This window comes from Mobula birostris, chromosome 3, assembly GCF_030028105.1.
Source record: "Mobula birostris isolate sMobBir1 chromosome 3, sMobBir1.hap1, whole genome shotgun sequence".
NCBI classification, from domain to species: Eukaryota; Metazoa; Chordata; class Chondrichthyes; order Myliobatiformes; family Myliobatidae; genus Mobula; species Mobula birostris.
Genome location: NC_092372.1, coordinates 47858378 through 47876291, shown reverse-complemented (window position 1 = coordinate 47876291; position 17914 = coordinate 47858378). Strand labels below are relative to the sequence as shown.

Here is a 17914-nt window from a genome sequence, read left to right as displayed (position 1 = left end):
CTTCCATTCAACATCAGGAAGACCAAAGGACTGATTGTGGACTTCAGAAAGGCCAAGACGAGGGGACACACCAGTCCTTATCAAGGGATCAGTAGTGGAAAGGGTGAGCAATTTTAAGTTCCTAGGTGTCAACATCTACGAGGATCTATTCTCAGCCCAGCATATCGACATACTTACAAAGAGGGCACAGCAGTAGCTCTATTCCATTAGCATTTTGAGGAGATTTGGTACGTCACCAAAGACACTCGCAAATTTTAAAAAATGTACCATGGAGAACATTCTAACTGGCTGCATCACCATCTGGTATGGGTGGGGACACTCCACATGATCAAAGTAAGTTGTGAACTCATTCATCTCCATCATGGGCACTAGTTTCCCCAGCATCCAGGACATCTTCAGGGAGCGATGCCTCAAAAAGGCAGCACCCATCATTAAGGACCCCCATCACCCAGGACATGCCCTCTTCTCATTGCTACCATCAGGCAGAAAGTACAGGAGCCTGAAAGCAGAAATTGCTTCTTTGCATCTGCCATCAGATTTCTCAATGGACACTGAACCCATGATTACCACCCCTCTACTTTTATTTCTTTCTTTTTGCATTTTATACAGTTGCAAGAAAATTTTTGTGAGCCCTTTGCAATTACCTGGTTTTCTGCATTACTCATAAAATGTAGCCTGATCTTCCTCAAGTCACAATAATAGACAAATACACTCTGCCTAAACTAACACAAACAATTGTACTTTTCGTGCCTTTATTGAACACATTGTTTAATCCATCGCAGTCCAGTCTGGAAAAAGAATGTGAACCCTTGTTTTTAATAACCGGTAGAACCTCCTTTAGCAACATTTCAGTTTCATTAATACTTCTGGGATACCTTGCATGAACAGCCCTCTTCAGGTCATACCAAAGCATCTCAATTGGGTTAAAGGCTGGACTCTGACTTGGTCATTCCAAAATGCAAATTTTCTTCTTTTTAAACCATTCTGTTGTTAATTTATTATTCTATTTCAGATCATTGTCTTGTTACATCATCCAACATCTATTAAGCTTCAGGTGATGGACCACTACCCTAACATTCTCCAACAAAATGTCTTGATACTACTTTGAATTCATCGTTTCCTCAACGATTGCAAGCTGTTCAGGTCCTGAGGCAGCAAAGCAGCCCCAAGCCATGATGCTCCTTCACAGTTGGGATGAGGTTTTGGTGTTGGTGTGAGTCCGCTGCCAAGAAGGCCCACCAGTGCCTTTACTTCCTGAGAAAACTAAAGAAATTTGGCCTGTCCCCTAAAACCCTCACTAATTTTTATTGATGCACTGTAGAAAGCATTCTTCCAGGGTGCATCACAACCTGGTATGGAAATTGTCCTGTCCAAGACCAGAAGAAGCTGCAGAAGATCGTGAACACGGCACAGCACATCACACAAACCAATCTTCCGTCCTTGGACTCACTTTACACCGCACGCTGTCGGAGCAGTGCTGCCAGGATAATCAAGGACACGACCCACCCAGCCAACACACTTTTTGTCTCTCTTCCATCTGGGAGAAGGCTCAGAAGCTTGAAGACTCGTACGGTCAGATTTGGGAACAGCTTCTTTCCAACTGTGATAAGACTGCTGAATGGATCCTGACCCGGATCTGGGCCGTACCCTCCAAATATCCAGACCTGCCTCTCGTTTTTTTTGCACTACCTTACTTTCCATTTTTCTATTTTCTATTTATGATTTATAATTTAAATTTTTAATATTTACTATCGATTTGTAATCCAGGAAGTGGGAAGCGCAGAATCAAATATCGCTGTGATGATTGTACATTCTAGTATCAATTGTTTGGCGACAATAAAGTATAAAGTAGTGCCCTTTTTCCTCCAAACATAACGGTGTGCACTTCCACCAAAAAATTTAACTTTTGTTTCATCTTCCCACAGAACACTGTCCAACATATGCTGCGGAACATCCAGGTGGTCTTTTGCAAATTGAGATGTACAGCAATTTTTTTTTTTGGAGAACAGTGGTTTCCTCCATAGTGTCCTTCCATGAACACCATTTTTGCTCAGTGGTTTTCTTATAGTGGACACATGAGCAGAGACTTTAGCAACTTTTAGAGATTTCTGCAGGTCCTCTGCTGTAACCCTTGGGTTCTTTTTCACCTGCTTCAGCATCGCATGTTGTGCTCTTGGTGTGATCTTTGCAGGATGCCCTCTTCCTAGAGAGAGTAGCAACAGTACAGAATTTCCTCCATTTGTAGACAATTTCTCTTACTGATGATCATTCAGGTCTTTAGAAATGCTTTTGGAGCCTTTTCCAGCTTGATGCATCTCTACAATTCTCCTTCTAAGGTAGTGGTCACCAACCTTTTTAAGCCCAAGATCCCCTACCTCGACTTCTGTGAAGGCAAGATCTACCTACTAAATCTTTTAGAGAAAAAACAGCTCAGATTGTACTTCCAATTTGAGGCCTTTTATTTGGGCGAATTGTATTTGAATTACACAAAATACTTTTGTCAAATTTTCAAATTAATTTAAACAACACTGTAACTAGCATATCAAACAGGCCATAGCTGTCTTTCTTTAAGAATATTACAATACTTCACACCTTTAATTTTCAACACAAAAAATAAATGAATAAAAATTGACTGTTGCATTCAGTGTGATGATTGGGGCTGAATACTTTCTGCTAGTTCCCTGAAATTTGGCTCATAACTACAGACAGCCAGTCTGAGACAGTCTGGGAGGTGTAGGGTTGTCAATTGTCCTGTATTTCCCCCGCTAAGGTAGAGCATTCCTATGAAACCTTTTGTGCCAAAATGCTTTACGCCGAAGCAGTTACCACTAATTTATATGGAAAAAAATTTTGAGCGTTCCCAGACCCAAAAAAACAACCCACCAAATCATACCAAATAATACATAAAACCTAAAATAACACTAATATATATTAAAAGCAGGAACGATATGATAAATACACAGCCTATATAAAGTAGAAATAATGAAAATTAAGCCAAAACCGACTGGTGGGGTAAAGAAAAGAAATCGGCCCGTACGCACGTGCGCGCACAGGTGCCCGCGCAAGGCTTCATGGTCATGGTAGTCTTTCTCGGGGTAAACACAAATGTCCCTGGATTTGAATGCTACTTTTGTCCGTTATTTGGGAGTGAGAAAGTTAGCAACCATAGTGAGGTGTCTGTCAGTAAGTCAGCTCCTGTACTTAGATTTAATAATTTTCATCTGTGAAAATGCTCAGACCCATCAGTAGTAATTGCCACCAGTTTATGAATGGGGATGTCACTTTCACGGACGTATTTTTTAAAACTCATTGTAAATATCTTCACCTCTCGTTCTTTCCTTTAATTGCAAAAGTGTGAGGAAGTCCTCCTTTGTTGTAAAATCCTGGAAAGCCATTCTGACAAATACAACAAGCTGAGCTGTTTGCATTACATCCAGGGATTCATCGAACTATAGTGAAAAATATTCACGTCCTCTGATGGTGACTCTACCCTCCTTGTCACTGTTGCAGGGCCAAGTGGTATATTACGTATTGCGGTTGTGATGCCATTTTTGTTTTTAAAGTCATTAAAAACAGTTTCTACTGTAATGACCATTGCTTCCTTGAATAAATCGGCATATGTAAAAGGCTTCTTGGGTTCAGCCAAAAGGTGACTTACACAAAATGATGCTTCAATAGCAACCTTATTTTGAGCAGCATGTTTTGTGAAAAACGATTGCTGGGCCTTCAACCCCGATTTCAGCTCAACTTTCCAGGCACGAATTGCGTTCTTTGGGGGGTAGGTGTCTTTAAATTCCTGGTGGTTGGTGTTGTGGTGCCGCTCCAGATTCCCTCTTTTAGTCAGTGCTTGTGTTTGGTGGCACAACATACATACACACTTGTCTTTCACCAAGGTAAACAGAAATTCCTCTTCCCATTTTGGATGGAATTTGTATGTTTTCGCCTTCTTTCGTGGAGCCTCCGCTATGCTATCAGGATATCACGAGCGATTGCCGATTGCGTCGCCTCTGATCTGAGCCAACGTTTAGGTACTGGGCAGCACCTAATTAATTAGCTTGTTTATTTCAGCTTTTTTTCTTAAAAATGTGCTGTGTGCATCCCGACTACTGCTGCACCACTGCCTGCTTCGCGGTCCGGAGGTTGGGGACCACTGCCGTATATTGATGTTTGCGATAGTCAGTACTCTTATCCCTAATCTGATTGATCACTTCGATGCAGCACAGGCTACGCTGAAAATGCAGTGCATGGCGGGGGAGCTACATACATGCGCACTGGGCAGATAGAACGGAACTAAACCCCCGCAACCCGGAAACACTCTCTTTACAAACAGCTTTTTAGCGAAAATATTGCTATATTACCATTATCCTAATTAGTATTACTTACTTTTATAATGCTCACATTACAACAGTATTTGTGTATTTATTTTTGATTCTTCTTCGGGACCTACTGGGAAAGTCTGAAAGATCGACTGGTCGATCACGATCGACGGGTTGGCGACCCCTATTCTAAGGGCTTCTGAAAGTTGTTTTGATCGAGGCATAGTGCATATAAACAGATATTTCTTGAGAAGAGCAGCCTCTATCAGTAACCAGACATTGGGCGTCTTTTTCATATATAAAAAAATAGGACAGGGCACCGCTACAACCCACACTTCCAAGCTATCTCATTGATTGGAACACCTGGCTCCAAATACCTTCTGTAGAAGGCAGCATCCCAGCGGTTCAAGCTGCACACATAAAAGTTGCTGGTAAACGCAGCAGGCCAGGCAGCCAGCGGTTCACCTACTTTTTTGAACCTTTACTATGATTGTTTAAACACTGTACTCAGTATTGACGAGATGTAGTACAATTATCTGTGTGTTATTAATTTAGGTAGATTGCGTTTGTCTACTATTGTGACTTGGATGAAGACGAGACCACATTTTATGAGTAATTAATGCAGAAAACTAGGTAATGCAAAGGGTTCACAAACTTTTTCTTGCAACTGCACATAATTTAAAAATAAATTACAGAAAGTATGTATTGTAATGTACTGATGCCGATTAACAAATTTCACACCAGTGATATTAAACCTGATTATGATTCTGATTGTCATATGTATGTGTGCAACTCGTAGACTTACAGAACTAATTTGGTAACTACTGCGGAGCTAGAATAATCTCAGTGGGTGAATGATACAGGCAAGGTCATACAAAATCAAATTAATTAGGTAGTGCCACATTATGAAGGTGAAACTATATTTAAGTGCTAACCAATTACTTTCAGGGCATTTAACATGTTAAAAATTAGACTTGGTGAAAAGCTGAAGTACAAAAGTTCTCATTTCTATAGTCAAATGGGTTCTCGTCATTCAATAAATTATATATTAACATGATGAAGATTTTATTTGTAAATCAAATGAGTAAAATATTGAATTTATTTGAATTTTAACTCTTTTTGTTTAACTTTTTTGGGTGTGGAGAGATACTATTTTAATATTTCATTGCTCCTGCCATATTTAATATCATTCAAAATGTACACTTAATTATATTCTGAATTTCAGCTCCCCTTGCAGACTGTCAAACTGCACAATATTGAACTATGGCTGAATTGATTCGCATTTTCTCACAGTAGTCCTGGAGGAAAATAATTCTGACTGGCTGTAATAAACCTTGCCACAGAGCTACTCTTGCACAACCATGTTTTTAAAACTCAAGATGAATCCTAAAATTGTGCAAACACCAAGATGCGCTTTTGTGTTAGATGAAAATGAAGAAGCTAATATCACTGCACAGAAAAGATGGTCATGCCTTTGGTTAAGGCAGCTCATGTCATAAAAGATGCCTAGAACTCCTTTTGATCACATTCCTGGAATAATGTTTTCATTCTAATTATATTACTTATGCTTCCTATCCTCAGGTGTCATTTCCTCACTTTTCAGCATAAATTATTTGAAATGAATAAGTAATCATCTGATCAAAGATAAACCAGCATCAAATTAATCTTAGGAGACATTAAACTGAATGACCAAAGTCTGTGTCCATCTGTGCGTGTGTATGAATAGGGAGGAGATTCCAGAGCTTTAGGCAAAATCATCTTGGGGTTCAGCAAAGCATCTACCTGGGTATATTACTGCTTGGCATGCCAAATACTCGGCACATGACCACAATAAACAGCAGAATTGTGGATACAGCTCAGCGCATCATGTAAACCAACCTCCTCTCAACAGACTCTATCTATACTTCTCACAGCCACAGTAAAGCAGCTAGCATAATGAAATACACCGCTGAATATCTCTCTTCCCTCCTCTTCCATCGAGCAGAAGATACAAAAGCCTGAAAGCACATACCACCAGGCTTAAAGACAGCTTCTACCCACTGTTATCATTTTCTCCAACGGGCCTCTAGTAAACGATGAACTCTTGAATCTCACGATCGATCACATTATGATCTTGCACTTTATTACAGCACTACACTTCCCCTAGCTTTTACACTTTATTCTGCATTATTATTTTACTTTGTTCTAGGTCACTGCAGTGTGTAATAACTTGATTTGTATGGACATTATCCTGGGGCATCTGACAATAATAAACCAATACCAGTATCAAGGTAAAAATCAGATACACAAAACATCAACATTTCTCGGAAAGGGTGGAATGAAGTAAAGGAAGAACTTGAAAAGGGATGACAATTTTACAGTCAATGTAACAGGTACTGCAGATCAAAACTCCAACTGCTGGAGGAACTCAGCAGGTTGAGCAGCATCAGTGCAGGAATATTAACAGTCAACGTTTGCAGTTGTGATACTTCTGTCGCCACTGTTGGTCAATATATGCACAGGATGACATGTAAACAATTGGGAAGGAAGTGCTAGTAGTTCACTAGAATATCACTTGGATTAGAGGGTATTTAACTATAAGGAGATACTGGACAAACAGATATTTTCATTGGGGCAACAGAGGCGGAGGGCAAAAAGATACCACTTTATACCACGGTACACATTGAACAAATAAAATTAATAATAATTTTCTATAACTTCAATGTTTTAAAAAAAACTCACGTTTTGTTCACATAGCAATTTCAGATCATCTCGTTGAGGAGAGCTTCCAAGTCCCCACTGTGCTTCTAGTGCATCAAGCTGACTTGGTACAAGGATATTGACCCGCCCTTCTCCTGGACCATTTTGATCCACAACTAATTCTTTCACTCTAGATCAAAAGCAGGTTTGAGGCAAGGGGAATAAAAATAAAATAACTATTTATTTTTTAGGTTAATTTCTTCATTAAACAGATTTCAAATTTATAGCCTTTGTAGCCTGTACTAAAAGGACTGGTAACTTTCTAATAATGTCCTGATAAAATTACAAGATTTAGATTAGAAGGTGTGCTATAACTTGTGATTTAACAAACAGTAAAAATCCAGTTTTTAAATTTGTTTTGGATGAAAGTTAAGCTCCAAAAGCAAAGGTGAGCTTTCGTATTCCAAAAGACCAGAGAAAAACAATTAGAGTATTATTTACATAATATTCTTCAAGTGATTTTCTAATATTATAACACCAATTAATGAGCTGTATCCTCCCTACTGTAGGCCAGGTTAATCCATGGTTAAAATCTACCAGTACACACCCTTTTGACAGGACATAAAGTCTTATGCCTTATTCCCAATTTAAACCTACATAATTTCAGCCCTGTATTTTATCATAACAGAAGTAAATCAACAACGTCCTCCTGATTGTAGAGGTTTGTGTCAAGCTGTCAAGTTAAGGTGGAGGCAGCAAGTCAGATTTCTTCTCACTTGTGGAAGTTTTATGTTAATTATATTCCTTCTTTAAATAGTCATCTACCTGCACTTGATGATTTATGTTAATATGTATCAATGACTGTCCCCACCTTGCCTCAGTCATCAAAATATATTATACTTCTAATGCAACTGAAACAAAAATAAACCCAGCATTTTAAGATATAGGAGCAGAATTAGGCCATTTGGCCCATCGAGTGTGCCATTCAATCATGGCTGATCCTTTTTTCCTCTCCTCAGCCCCATTCCCCAGCCTTCTCCCTGTAACCTTTGATGCCATGTCCGATCAAGATCCTATCAAGCTTTGCCTTAAATACACACAATGACCAGGCCTCCACAGCTTCCTGTGGTAATAAATTCCACAAATTCACCACCCTTTGGCTAAAGAAATTTCTCTGCATCTCTGTTCTAAATGGATGCCCCTCTATCCTGAGTCTGTGCCCTCTTGTCCTAGACTCCCCCACCATAGGAAACATTCTCTCCACATCTATTCTGTCTATGCCTTTCAACAGTTGAAAGATTCCAATGAGATTGCCCCTCATCCTTCTAAATTCCAGCGAGTACAGACCCAGAGTTATCAAACGTTTCTCGCATGATAACACTTTCATTCCCGGAATCATCCTTGTGAACCTCCTCTGAATCCTCTCCAATGCCAACATATCTTTTCTTAGATGAGGAGCCCAAAACTGTTCACAATAGTCAAGGAGAGACCTCACCAGTGCTTTATAAAGCCTCAGCATCACATCCCTGCTCCTGTATTCTAGGCCTCTTGAAATGAATGCCAACATTGCATTTGCCCTCCTTACCACCAACTCAACCTGCAAGTGAACCTTCAGGGTGTTCTGCACAAGGACTCCCAAGTCTCTTTGCATCTCAGATTTTTGGATTTTTTCCCCATTTAGAAATAGTCTGCACATTTCTTTCTACTACCAAAGTGCATGACCATGCATTTTTCAACATTGTATTTCATTTGCCACTCTCATGCCCGTTTTGACCTATGATTTGACTAAATTTATAAAGAGGTAAATGAAAATGTATGTACTCTACAACAGGAATAAGAGGAAGCAATCTACATTTGAGGATATATTTTGCATTCTTGCCAATGTTGCCTTCCATGATGACTCAACAACATAATTCAACCAAGTCAACTATGACATGTTATTTTCAAGAACTGGAGAATAAGAAACAACATTAAAAAAATAATCAACATATTCTAGTTTGTTGATGCTATGTAGCTGGCTTGTATTGTAAAAATTGTCAGGAGAATGCTGGGAGACTGAAAGGTTTCCCAGTTCAGAAGGATCCAAGCTGTACATGAATTCCTCAGAGCTAACATACAGATACAGCAAGCTACCAGGAGAGCAAATTGTATGTTGGATCTCACTGGAATAGAATTTAAGTTCAAGAATGTAACAGAGCTCTGGTGAGACAACCCCGGAATATTTAGTTCTGATTAACCTACTTAAGGAACCTGTACTTTATGCTTGTGTTCAGAACATTGTTGCAATAGAAATACTGCCCCAAATGTTCAACAGAGTGATTCGTGGGATGGATTGGGGGTGGGGGGTGTGGACTGGACATCAACCTCGATTTTAAAAGAATGAGAAGTGATTTCATTGAAACATTAAATTGTTACAGAGCTCAATAAATGAACTAGCAATGTTTCCTCTGGTTCTGATGTCTTAAGCCAACTGCCCATCTCAGGATAAGGAGAAAGATGTTCAAAACTGAAATGAAAAGAAACGTCTTCACTGAAGACTATGATTCTTTGGAACTATTTGTCCAAGATTATCATGGAGGCTTAGTTTCTGAATATTCAAGGCAGACATTACTAGAAATTTTGGATTTTAATGTTATCAAGGGAAGGAAATTAATTAATGCAGGAAAATGGTACAGGTCATTATATTAGTAAACAGAGGATGTATAAAGCACCAAAGCTCTGCTTATGTTCCTTATATTCTTATATAAATGAATAATTTGTAAGTAAAATTAATTTGCCATTTTAATCTACCACAGTTAATATTGAAAATAAATATAAACAGTAATTAAAATGGCATGTATCTCAACTGATTTCAAAATTAGCACTTTATAAGAAAAATAGTAAATTTAGCAAGGGACCAGTGGGACTAAGACTGCCACTGGTTTGATTAAATAGTGAATACAAATGCAATTTGTGCAGGGTTCTATCCAACGAACACTATAAGCATTGTCCTTAACACAAAGCAGAAGATGCATTCTCATACATTTTAATAATATTGCAAAGTACAAGTTTCTGGTCTTGATTTGTATTTACATAGCCTTTAGGTCAGCAAACAAATCATTTTGAAAAAAAAAGTTGTGAAAATTACACTGAAACAATGCAAAAAACTGTTTATTCTACCTTCCAACAAAAATGGGAAAAATGAAGAAAATACATTTTATAAAAAAAATGTTAGTTAATAAAATTACACGCAATTTGGAATAACTGAAGACTTAAGTGTTTCAGTACAAAATGGGAAGATTATATGGGGATGGGGAAAATGGGGGGGGGGGGGAAATTGGAAGGTCAGAGGAGAAAGAAATAGAATTGACAGAAAGATATAGACCTGGTAGGTGAAGGAGGGAAGTCATCATAGTCGAGGTAGGTAGGAGAGAGGTCAGATCGGCTCCCACCACCTTGCTGAAAGGGAATATCCGAGGGACTTATTCCAAATTCCTTTACTCTGCAGTAGTAAGCAAATGTGTGAACAAAGAGGAAGGAGGAAATTTCAGTCAGGAAAGAACAATATAATTAAAACTTGAATGAAAGATCACCTGTCGAAAAATACTCCCATTTCAATTCAAGAAATTTTTGGATTTCTCTTTTCAATTTAAACAAAAGTCTGAAAGAAACAGTTGAGCCAGTTATGAAGATGAAACTAGAAAAAATTGTACCAAACATTCTAAATAGCCACAACAGCAATATCTGGATGTTAATGACACACTGCCTAACATATGACACTTATTACACACAAACAGAAACTAAATATTTATACAAGAATTCAGTGGGGACCTGACAATGTGAGGAAACAGATGACTAAAAGCAGCATATAGAGTACTTTTATTCAAGATGTGCCACAGGGATAAGCCGTATAATTATAGGTCAATGGAGATGCAAGGGACTACAAGTGCTGGAATTCAGAGAAGAAAACAAAGTACTCAGCATGTCAGGCAGCATCTGTAGAGAGGAATGAACAGTCGCCGTTTCAGGTCAAGATGCTCCATCTGGACTGTATAAGAGGAGAGTGGAAAAGATGGAATACAATCTGACAGGTGATAAGTGGATCCAGGTGAAGAAAGGTAAGTAACAGATGGAAAAGGAAGGGTGGAAATAGCAAAGAGGCTAGGACATCAGAAAGTGCTGCAGTCGATGGAATCTGATAGGAAAGGGTATGTGACGGAGGAACTGGGTAGACTAGGAGAGAAAAAAGGACAGAATGGGAGCAAGTGTTCTGAAATTGAAGAATTTAGCATCCCTATTGTCAGGTTGTAGATGACGCAGGTAGAATATGAAATGCTGTCCCACTCTTCCTCTAGTTTAGATTACAGGTCTACGAGTCTACGATAAATGGTAAGGAAGTTATGGGGGGGGGGGGGGAGGGTCAAGGTTAATCGATATTTGGAAAGGCAAAAATTCCAAGGCAGGAAAATAGTCATCATACTTTTGCAAAGGAGAAGTCCTATCTGATCAATTTGATTAAATTTCTCAGACAGAACATGATGGCTGAAAGGTGTTTTTATGACCAGTAGTGTTCCACAGGGTTGACTGTTGGGACCCTTACTACTTGCTACATATATTAATGATTTGGAATTGCTTATAAAAGGTACGAATAATAAGTTTCTGGATGACACAAGAAGTAGTGGTGTTATTGATAGTGAGGAGAATATTCTTAGGCTTACTGGTGATATTGTTCAGTTGGTAAAATAAGCAGAGCAATGACAGATGGAAGTTAATTCTGATAAGTGTGTGGTGATGTAATTCAGAAGGTGTAACAAGGATAGGTCATCTACCAATGAAAGGCAGGGTCATGGAGACTATTGACAATGAGGATAGACAAGTCCAAGAATTCCTGAAGGTGGCAGCACAGTTAGATAAAGTGGTGAAGGCAACTTATTGGATATTTGGCTTCATTAGCTAGGGAAGAGAATATCAGAGTAAGGAGATTATTTGACAACACGGTTAAGGCTGATTTATACTTCTGCATCAAATTGATGCGGTAGGTATGGCATAGCTGCGAACCCTACGCAGTGCTTACGCGGATCCCTACGCTGTAGCCTGACGCGCACCTCTCCCAAAATGTAACTACGCGTCACGGCAACGCAGACCGCAACAACTGTGATTGTTCTGCTTGGTAGCATCACATTTCCTCCTACGCTGCAATAGCTTCCTATTGGATGACTGAAGGGCAGGGAAGGAACTCTGGCTGCAATGCTTTCCATAAAGCTTTACAGACCTCCAAAATTATGGAGGACACATTTCACTTTTATGAAAAAAGACGTTCGCTTTAAACTTATATACCCCAAGAAAGATTACCATGACCATGAAGCCTTGCACGGGCAGGTGTGTGCGCATGTATGACATGCACGAATTGCAGAGCAATGCAGACACACCAACGCACAAGAATAAATGCTCACAACGGTGTTGCACACTTGCGTAGGCTACGGCACAAGCTTGACGCACAAGTATAAATCAGCCTTTAGGCCAGAGCTGGCTAGATTACGGGAAAGACATGATTGTACTGGAGAGGATGCAGTGGAGAATCACCAGGAAATTGCATGGAATGGAGCATTTTAGTTATGAGGACACACTGGATCTGCTATTTTTTCCTTCAAGCAGAGGATTTGGGGGGGGGGGGGGTGAAAACTGAGAGGACATAAAACATTTTTCCACAAAGTAGAATTATCTAAAACTAGAGGACACGGATTTAGGACAAGGATGGGGGGGGGGGGGGGGGGGTTCAGGGGAAATCCTAAGAAAAAAGATGGTCACCTAAAGGGTAGCTGGAATCTGAATTACACTGCCTAAGGGGTAGATGGAAACAGATGCTCACAACATTTAAGCAGAAAGACACTTAAGTTACCAAGGCATAGAATACAATGGACTGGTGTTGACCTGGTATAGCTGAAAACTCAGCAATATCTTAAATGGTAGTGGTATTTTTGATCATTAAAATTAAATACAGACATTGATTATGTCTACTTTGCTTGAAGATTAAAGGATAAAGCTAAAGATATGAAGGAACTCTTCAAACAGACTTATAAGATTTATGGGAAAGCAGGAAAGAGACCAGGCTTAAGGTGATGTCACTTGTGTCCAAGAGTTTCCAGGAACCAAGATCTGTGAGTTATTCATCAACTTTCACCAAGAAGCCAGTTATAGGATTTTGTACTTAATAAACTTTCACTCTTTTATATAAACTACTAGTTATAGGTTATTTTGTTATGTTCAAGAGTCACTCTATTCTTCAACACTGAACATGGGAACCGCAAAATGATTTCTCACAATACCAGTAATTTATTGAATATACTATTCAAGACCTTGTTCTGATACCAATTATTGATCCAATATTCAAACACAACATGGACCAAGTGAAAAACAAATTAGCAATCATCACACTACAAAAACAGCACAAGATCAATATTTACAACTTTTACTTAAGGTTGGTAACCAATTCCAAGAAATCTAAACAATAATTTTGCTGTTATTGAAATACTGAAATGGAGATGGCATTTTGCTTCATATAGATTGCATTTTTAGAGGAAATAACATACCTGTTTGCATATCTAAGTGTATTTAGTGTATTCTCACAAGAACCCATCCCTGGAGAGATAGTAGCAATCTATGAATAAATGCAAAGATTAAGGAAGGCATAAAACATGCCTGCACCAAGCAAAAATACTGCATACGTATGAAGATTCACTAGTGGATAGTTCATGATTTACTTTAGAGTTAAAAGCAATAGCAAACTGCTACAAAATACTGTTATTTCAGATAGAAATTCAGCATCATTCTGGTTCAAAATAGATCAGTTAACATCTATAATTAAGAACTGATAAATGTTGTTTAAAAACTGAGACAACAGATGTTGGTGGTTAAACATATTTTCAATTAAATAAATAAAAACATCTATAATTGCAAGTTTAAAAGTATTAACAAAACATAAACAATCAAGTATTATTGTTGTACAGGACCCTGATATATGCCACACATTTCTTGCTTTATAATCATTTCTGTTATTCAAAATACTGGACTGGTGGTAAAGCTCTTGGGTCAACCTCAGAATGTGAATGAATGATGTCTTTAAATATATTATTTCTTTACATTCTATAGAACAAGTTAATAACAGCAAAATAACTCTTAACAATGCTGGAGGAACTCAACAGGTCAGGCAGCATTTATGGAGGAAAACAATGTTTCAATCTTAAGACTTTTCTTCAGGACTAGAAATAAAGAGGGCATAGACCAAAATAAAATGGCACGGGGGAAGGAGAGAAGCATGGACTGGGCAAGTGATAGGTAAAACCAGGTGGGGCGGAGGGGGAAATGGATAGGTGAGGGATTGGGGAGGGTGCTGTGGGAATGCTGTGAAAAGCTGGGAGGTAATAGGTGGAAGAGGCAAAGAGCTGTTAAAAGATGGAATCTGATGAGATGACAGTGAACCATGGAATTATGGGAAGGAGGTGTGGGTGATATGCAGATCATGAGGGCAGGAAAGAGGAAAGAGGAAGGGTAAGTGGGCCAGAGGAATACGAGAAGACAAAGTGTGGGGGGGGGGGGGGTGGAGGAACAGTTCAAGCACTCTTACTCTGAACACACAAGTTGAGGATAGATACAGATTAGAGGAATAGTACCTCATAATACCTCTTGGTAGTCTTCAAACTGATGGCATCAATATTGATTTCTAGAAACTACTCCCCTCTGTTCCTCCTCATTTTCCCTAATCCCTCTGGATTACACCTTCTCTTTCCCCTCTTCCTGCCCTCACGACCTGCCTATCATCCACCTCTTCCTTCCTCTGATTGACCACCTCCTTTCCTTTATTCCATGGTCCACTGTTCTCTCCCATCCGATTCCATCTTTTCAGCACTTTGCTTCTTAATCTCCCAACTTCTCACACCATTCCCACTTCTTCCTCTTCCCCCATCTACCCACCTTCCCCTTCATCTGAATTCACCCATCACTCACCCCATTTGTGCTCTTCCCCTTAACCTTTTTGTTCTGGATTCTGTCTTTTTTCTTTCCAGACCTGATGAAGGGTGCCAGTTTAAAACACTGACTGTTCATTTCCCTCCTTAAATGTTGCCTGACCCTCTAAGTTCATCCAGCATTTGGCTTCATTCCAGCATCTGCAGTCTTTCTTGTGTCTCAACAATAACTCTCAAAGATGAGTTATTGCTGATGCAAAGGATGTTGTCCAGTAAAGATTTTATGGTGCAGTAAATATGCCAGTGATTATGACCAAGTTAACCGTAATAGCGTAGAGAAGGCCAAATTTTAAAAAAGGTTCTATCAGAGTATCTTTCCTGAATTAATACTCCTAGTTTTAAAAAGGATCTAGTGCTTAAAAAAGATCTAGTTCTACTTTTATCTATTAAATTTTAATAATAATTTATCTAATACTCCTACTTCTATCTAATAACCTGTCAAAAAATTGTGGCATCAAGTAGAATTGTTTTGTTTCTGCTGTGAGCTCTGTCCTTTAATCCATTCTTCCATGTGCATGACCATTTACATATAATAATGAAGAGCTAACAGCTCACTTCAATCATATCTCAAGATATCCCTAAAAAACAAGTTAAACTTCAGATTTTGGAATCTGAAACAAACGTACAATGAACTCAGCCAGTTAAGCAGCACTATAAAAAAGAAACCAGTTAAAAATTCAGGGCAAAGACCCTTCATCTTTAACTGCCCAAGATATCATTATTTTCAGGAAAATACCGGGTGAATAGAAAGAAAAATGATTTACGCTAACTCCAACAATTTACTGGAGTATACCTATTTGCTTTGAACAGATATAGTTTTTAAAAAATGTGACTTACCATGCAAGTTCTGGAGTTCTCTCCTATAAAAGAATCTCTAAGCACTTGAGTAAGTTTACTAGCTCTGAATGGGGTGTGAGGTTTGTTTCGACCCAAGGCTCGGATACATTCCTATAATTACACAAAATAGATTATTAACGAGAGATGCAAACACGAGGAATTCTGCAGATGCTGGAAATTCAAGCAACACACACAAAAAATGCTGGTGAAAGCAGCAGGCCAGGCAGCATCTATAGGAAGAAGTACAGTCGACGTTTTGGGCCAAGACCCTTCGTCAGGACTGTTAACAGGCAGTTAAGGTGAAGGGTCCTGACGAAGGGTGTGTGTTGCTATTAATGAGAGATGCACAGACAACACTAAATTTCTAGATAGAAATACTTCTTGATGGAAATTCTAGAGCAAAATACAGGTACCTTATAGCAAAGGGATAAATAGCATTGTTGCTTGCTCTTCTCACCTCACAAATCTAACTTTAATTAAACTATAAATAACAAGTTGGAAACAGTAATGCAAATTACAACGATCATGTCTATAATTACACTTCTGAGGATTCCAAATCTCAAACTTGTGAAACACAAGGCAGCTGTAATTAAAATTTTCCTTTTATGGAATAAGTGCATAGGAACAGGAAAATAGACTAGAAGAAAAGTTATTGCAGAGTTCAAAACAAGTTAAATGGCCATTGATCATGTTAGGAAAATGCTAAGTCTGATTGTGGCAACTTTTTATGTCGCAAAGGAATGATTTGCAATTCTTAAAAGGTTGCCACAATTGCACTTAGCATTCCCCTAAATTCCCACTTAGCATTAATTTTGATCATTTAAGTTTATTTTCTGTGTACATGAACAACATAAAGTGGCTACCCATACAGGAAATGCAGGCTTCACAATACACATGTACACTACAAGACTTGGTAACAAGATTTGCATCCAACTTATTTTGATATGAAGATGGGATGGAAATTTCACCGCAAGATTTGCAGTTATTATCAGTGCAAGAACCATCTAACACACCCAACAATGTTCATATTATATTAAATCATACCTGAAGAGAAACGCAGATGGTCAGGGGTGAAATAAAGAGCACAAAACTAGCAAATATAAAATTTTGGTGGTTAAAATTAAGGAATGAACTCAGATGTTTTATAAATATGTAAAGGAAAAGTGGATAATTGAGGCCATATCAGAGAGTAAAGCAAAGGGAAGAAACAGAAAAAAGTGTATAATTTTAATAAACACTATCATCATCAGGTGATGTGCCCAGTTTGAGCTTTGACTGCCATGGCCCACACACTCCTGTTTCAGGTCAAGTGGATCAATTCATTAGTATTCATTTCCAGTTCTCTGGCTGCTGTCTCCAAATAAACACTATAAATCTCTTAACATAAAAGGTAAAATGATATAGATCTTGATGTTCAGGTGGAAGAATGTGAAGTATTAGAAATAGGATACAGAACCGCAAAGGAATAGGCCCTTACACCTACAATGTCCTTGCCAATTTAGACTATTCCCATCTTCCTCTACATGGTCTACGGCACTTCATTCCTTGAATGTTCATATGCCTATCTAAATGCCTTTTAAGTTTAAACTCAGAATGAAGGTAAACACAAGAGATTCTGCAAATGCTGGAAATCTAGAACAACACACACAAAATGCTGGAGGAACTCAGCAGGTCAGGCCATTTATGGAAATGAATAAACAGTCAACGTTTCGGGTCAAGACCTTTCTTCATGACTGGAAAGGAAGGGGAAAGATGCCAGAATGAAAAGGTCGAGGGGGGAGAGGGAAAGGAGGGCTAGCTAGGAGGTGGTAAGTGAAACCAGGTAGGTGGGACAGGTGAAGGGGCTGGAGAAAAAGGAATCTGATTGGAGAGGAGGGTGGACCATGGGAGAAAGGAAAGGAGACGGGCACCATGGCGCCAAGAGGAGGTGACAGGCAGGTAAGGAGAAGAGGTTAGAGGCCAGAGTGGGGAATAGAAGAGGTGCAAAAATCTCAGGAGCTGAAATTTGTGTTAATAGGATAATTAGAGGGGATTTCAGGGTTTTTTTTTACCCAAATAACAAAGAAATCCTGGCTTTAA

At 38.8% G+C, this 17914-nt stretch overlaps 2 protein-coding genes across 4 annotated transcripts in view; one reads left to right on the top strand and one right to left on the bottom strand.

Moving 5' to 3' along the window:
- kif2a (kinesin family member 2a) overlaps window positions 1–17914 on the bottom strand; it is a 119475-nt gene that overhangs the window by 13818 nt on the left and 87743 nt on the right. The window contains exons 15-18 of one of the 2 annotated variants that reach the window (XM_072252583.1): window positions 15836–15946; window positions 13565–13632; window positions 10360–10476; window positions 7038–7185 (exon numbers count right to left, since the gene is read on the bottom strand). In XM_072252583.1, coding sequence (XP_072108684.1) covers window positions 7038–7185; window positions 10360–10476; window positions 13565–13632; window positions 15836–15946 — 444 coding nt within the window. The remainder of the gene's footprint in view (window positions 1–7037; window positions 7186–10359; window positions 10477–13564; window positions 13633–15835; window positions 15947–17914) is intronic. The other variant, XM_072252584.1, reaches the window with a different exon arrangement.
- Window positions 1–17914, top strand: part of dimt1l (DIM1 dimethyladenosine transferase 1-like (S. cerevisiae)) — a 68423-nt gene that overhangs the window by 42293 nt on the left and 8216 nt on the right. The gene's annotated exons all lie outside the window — the stretch shown is intronic.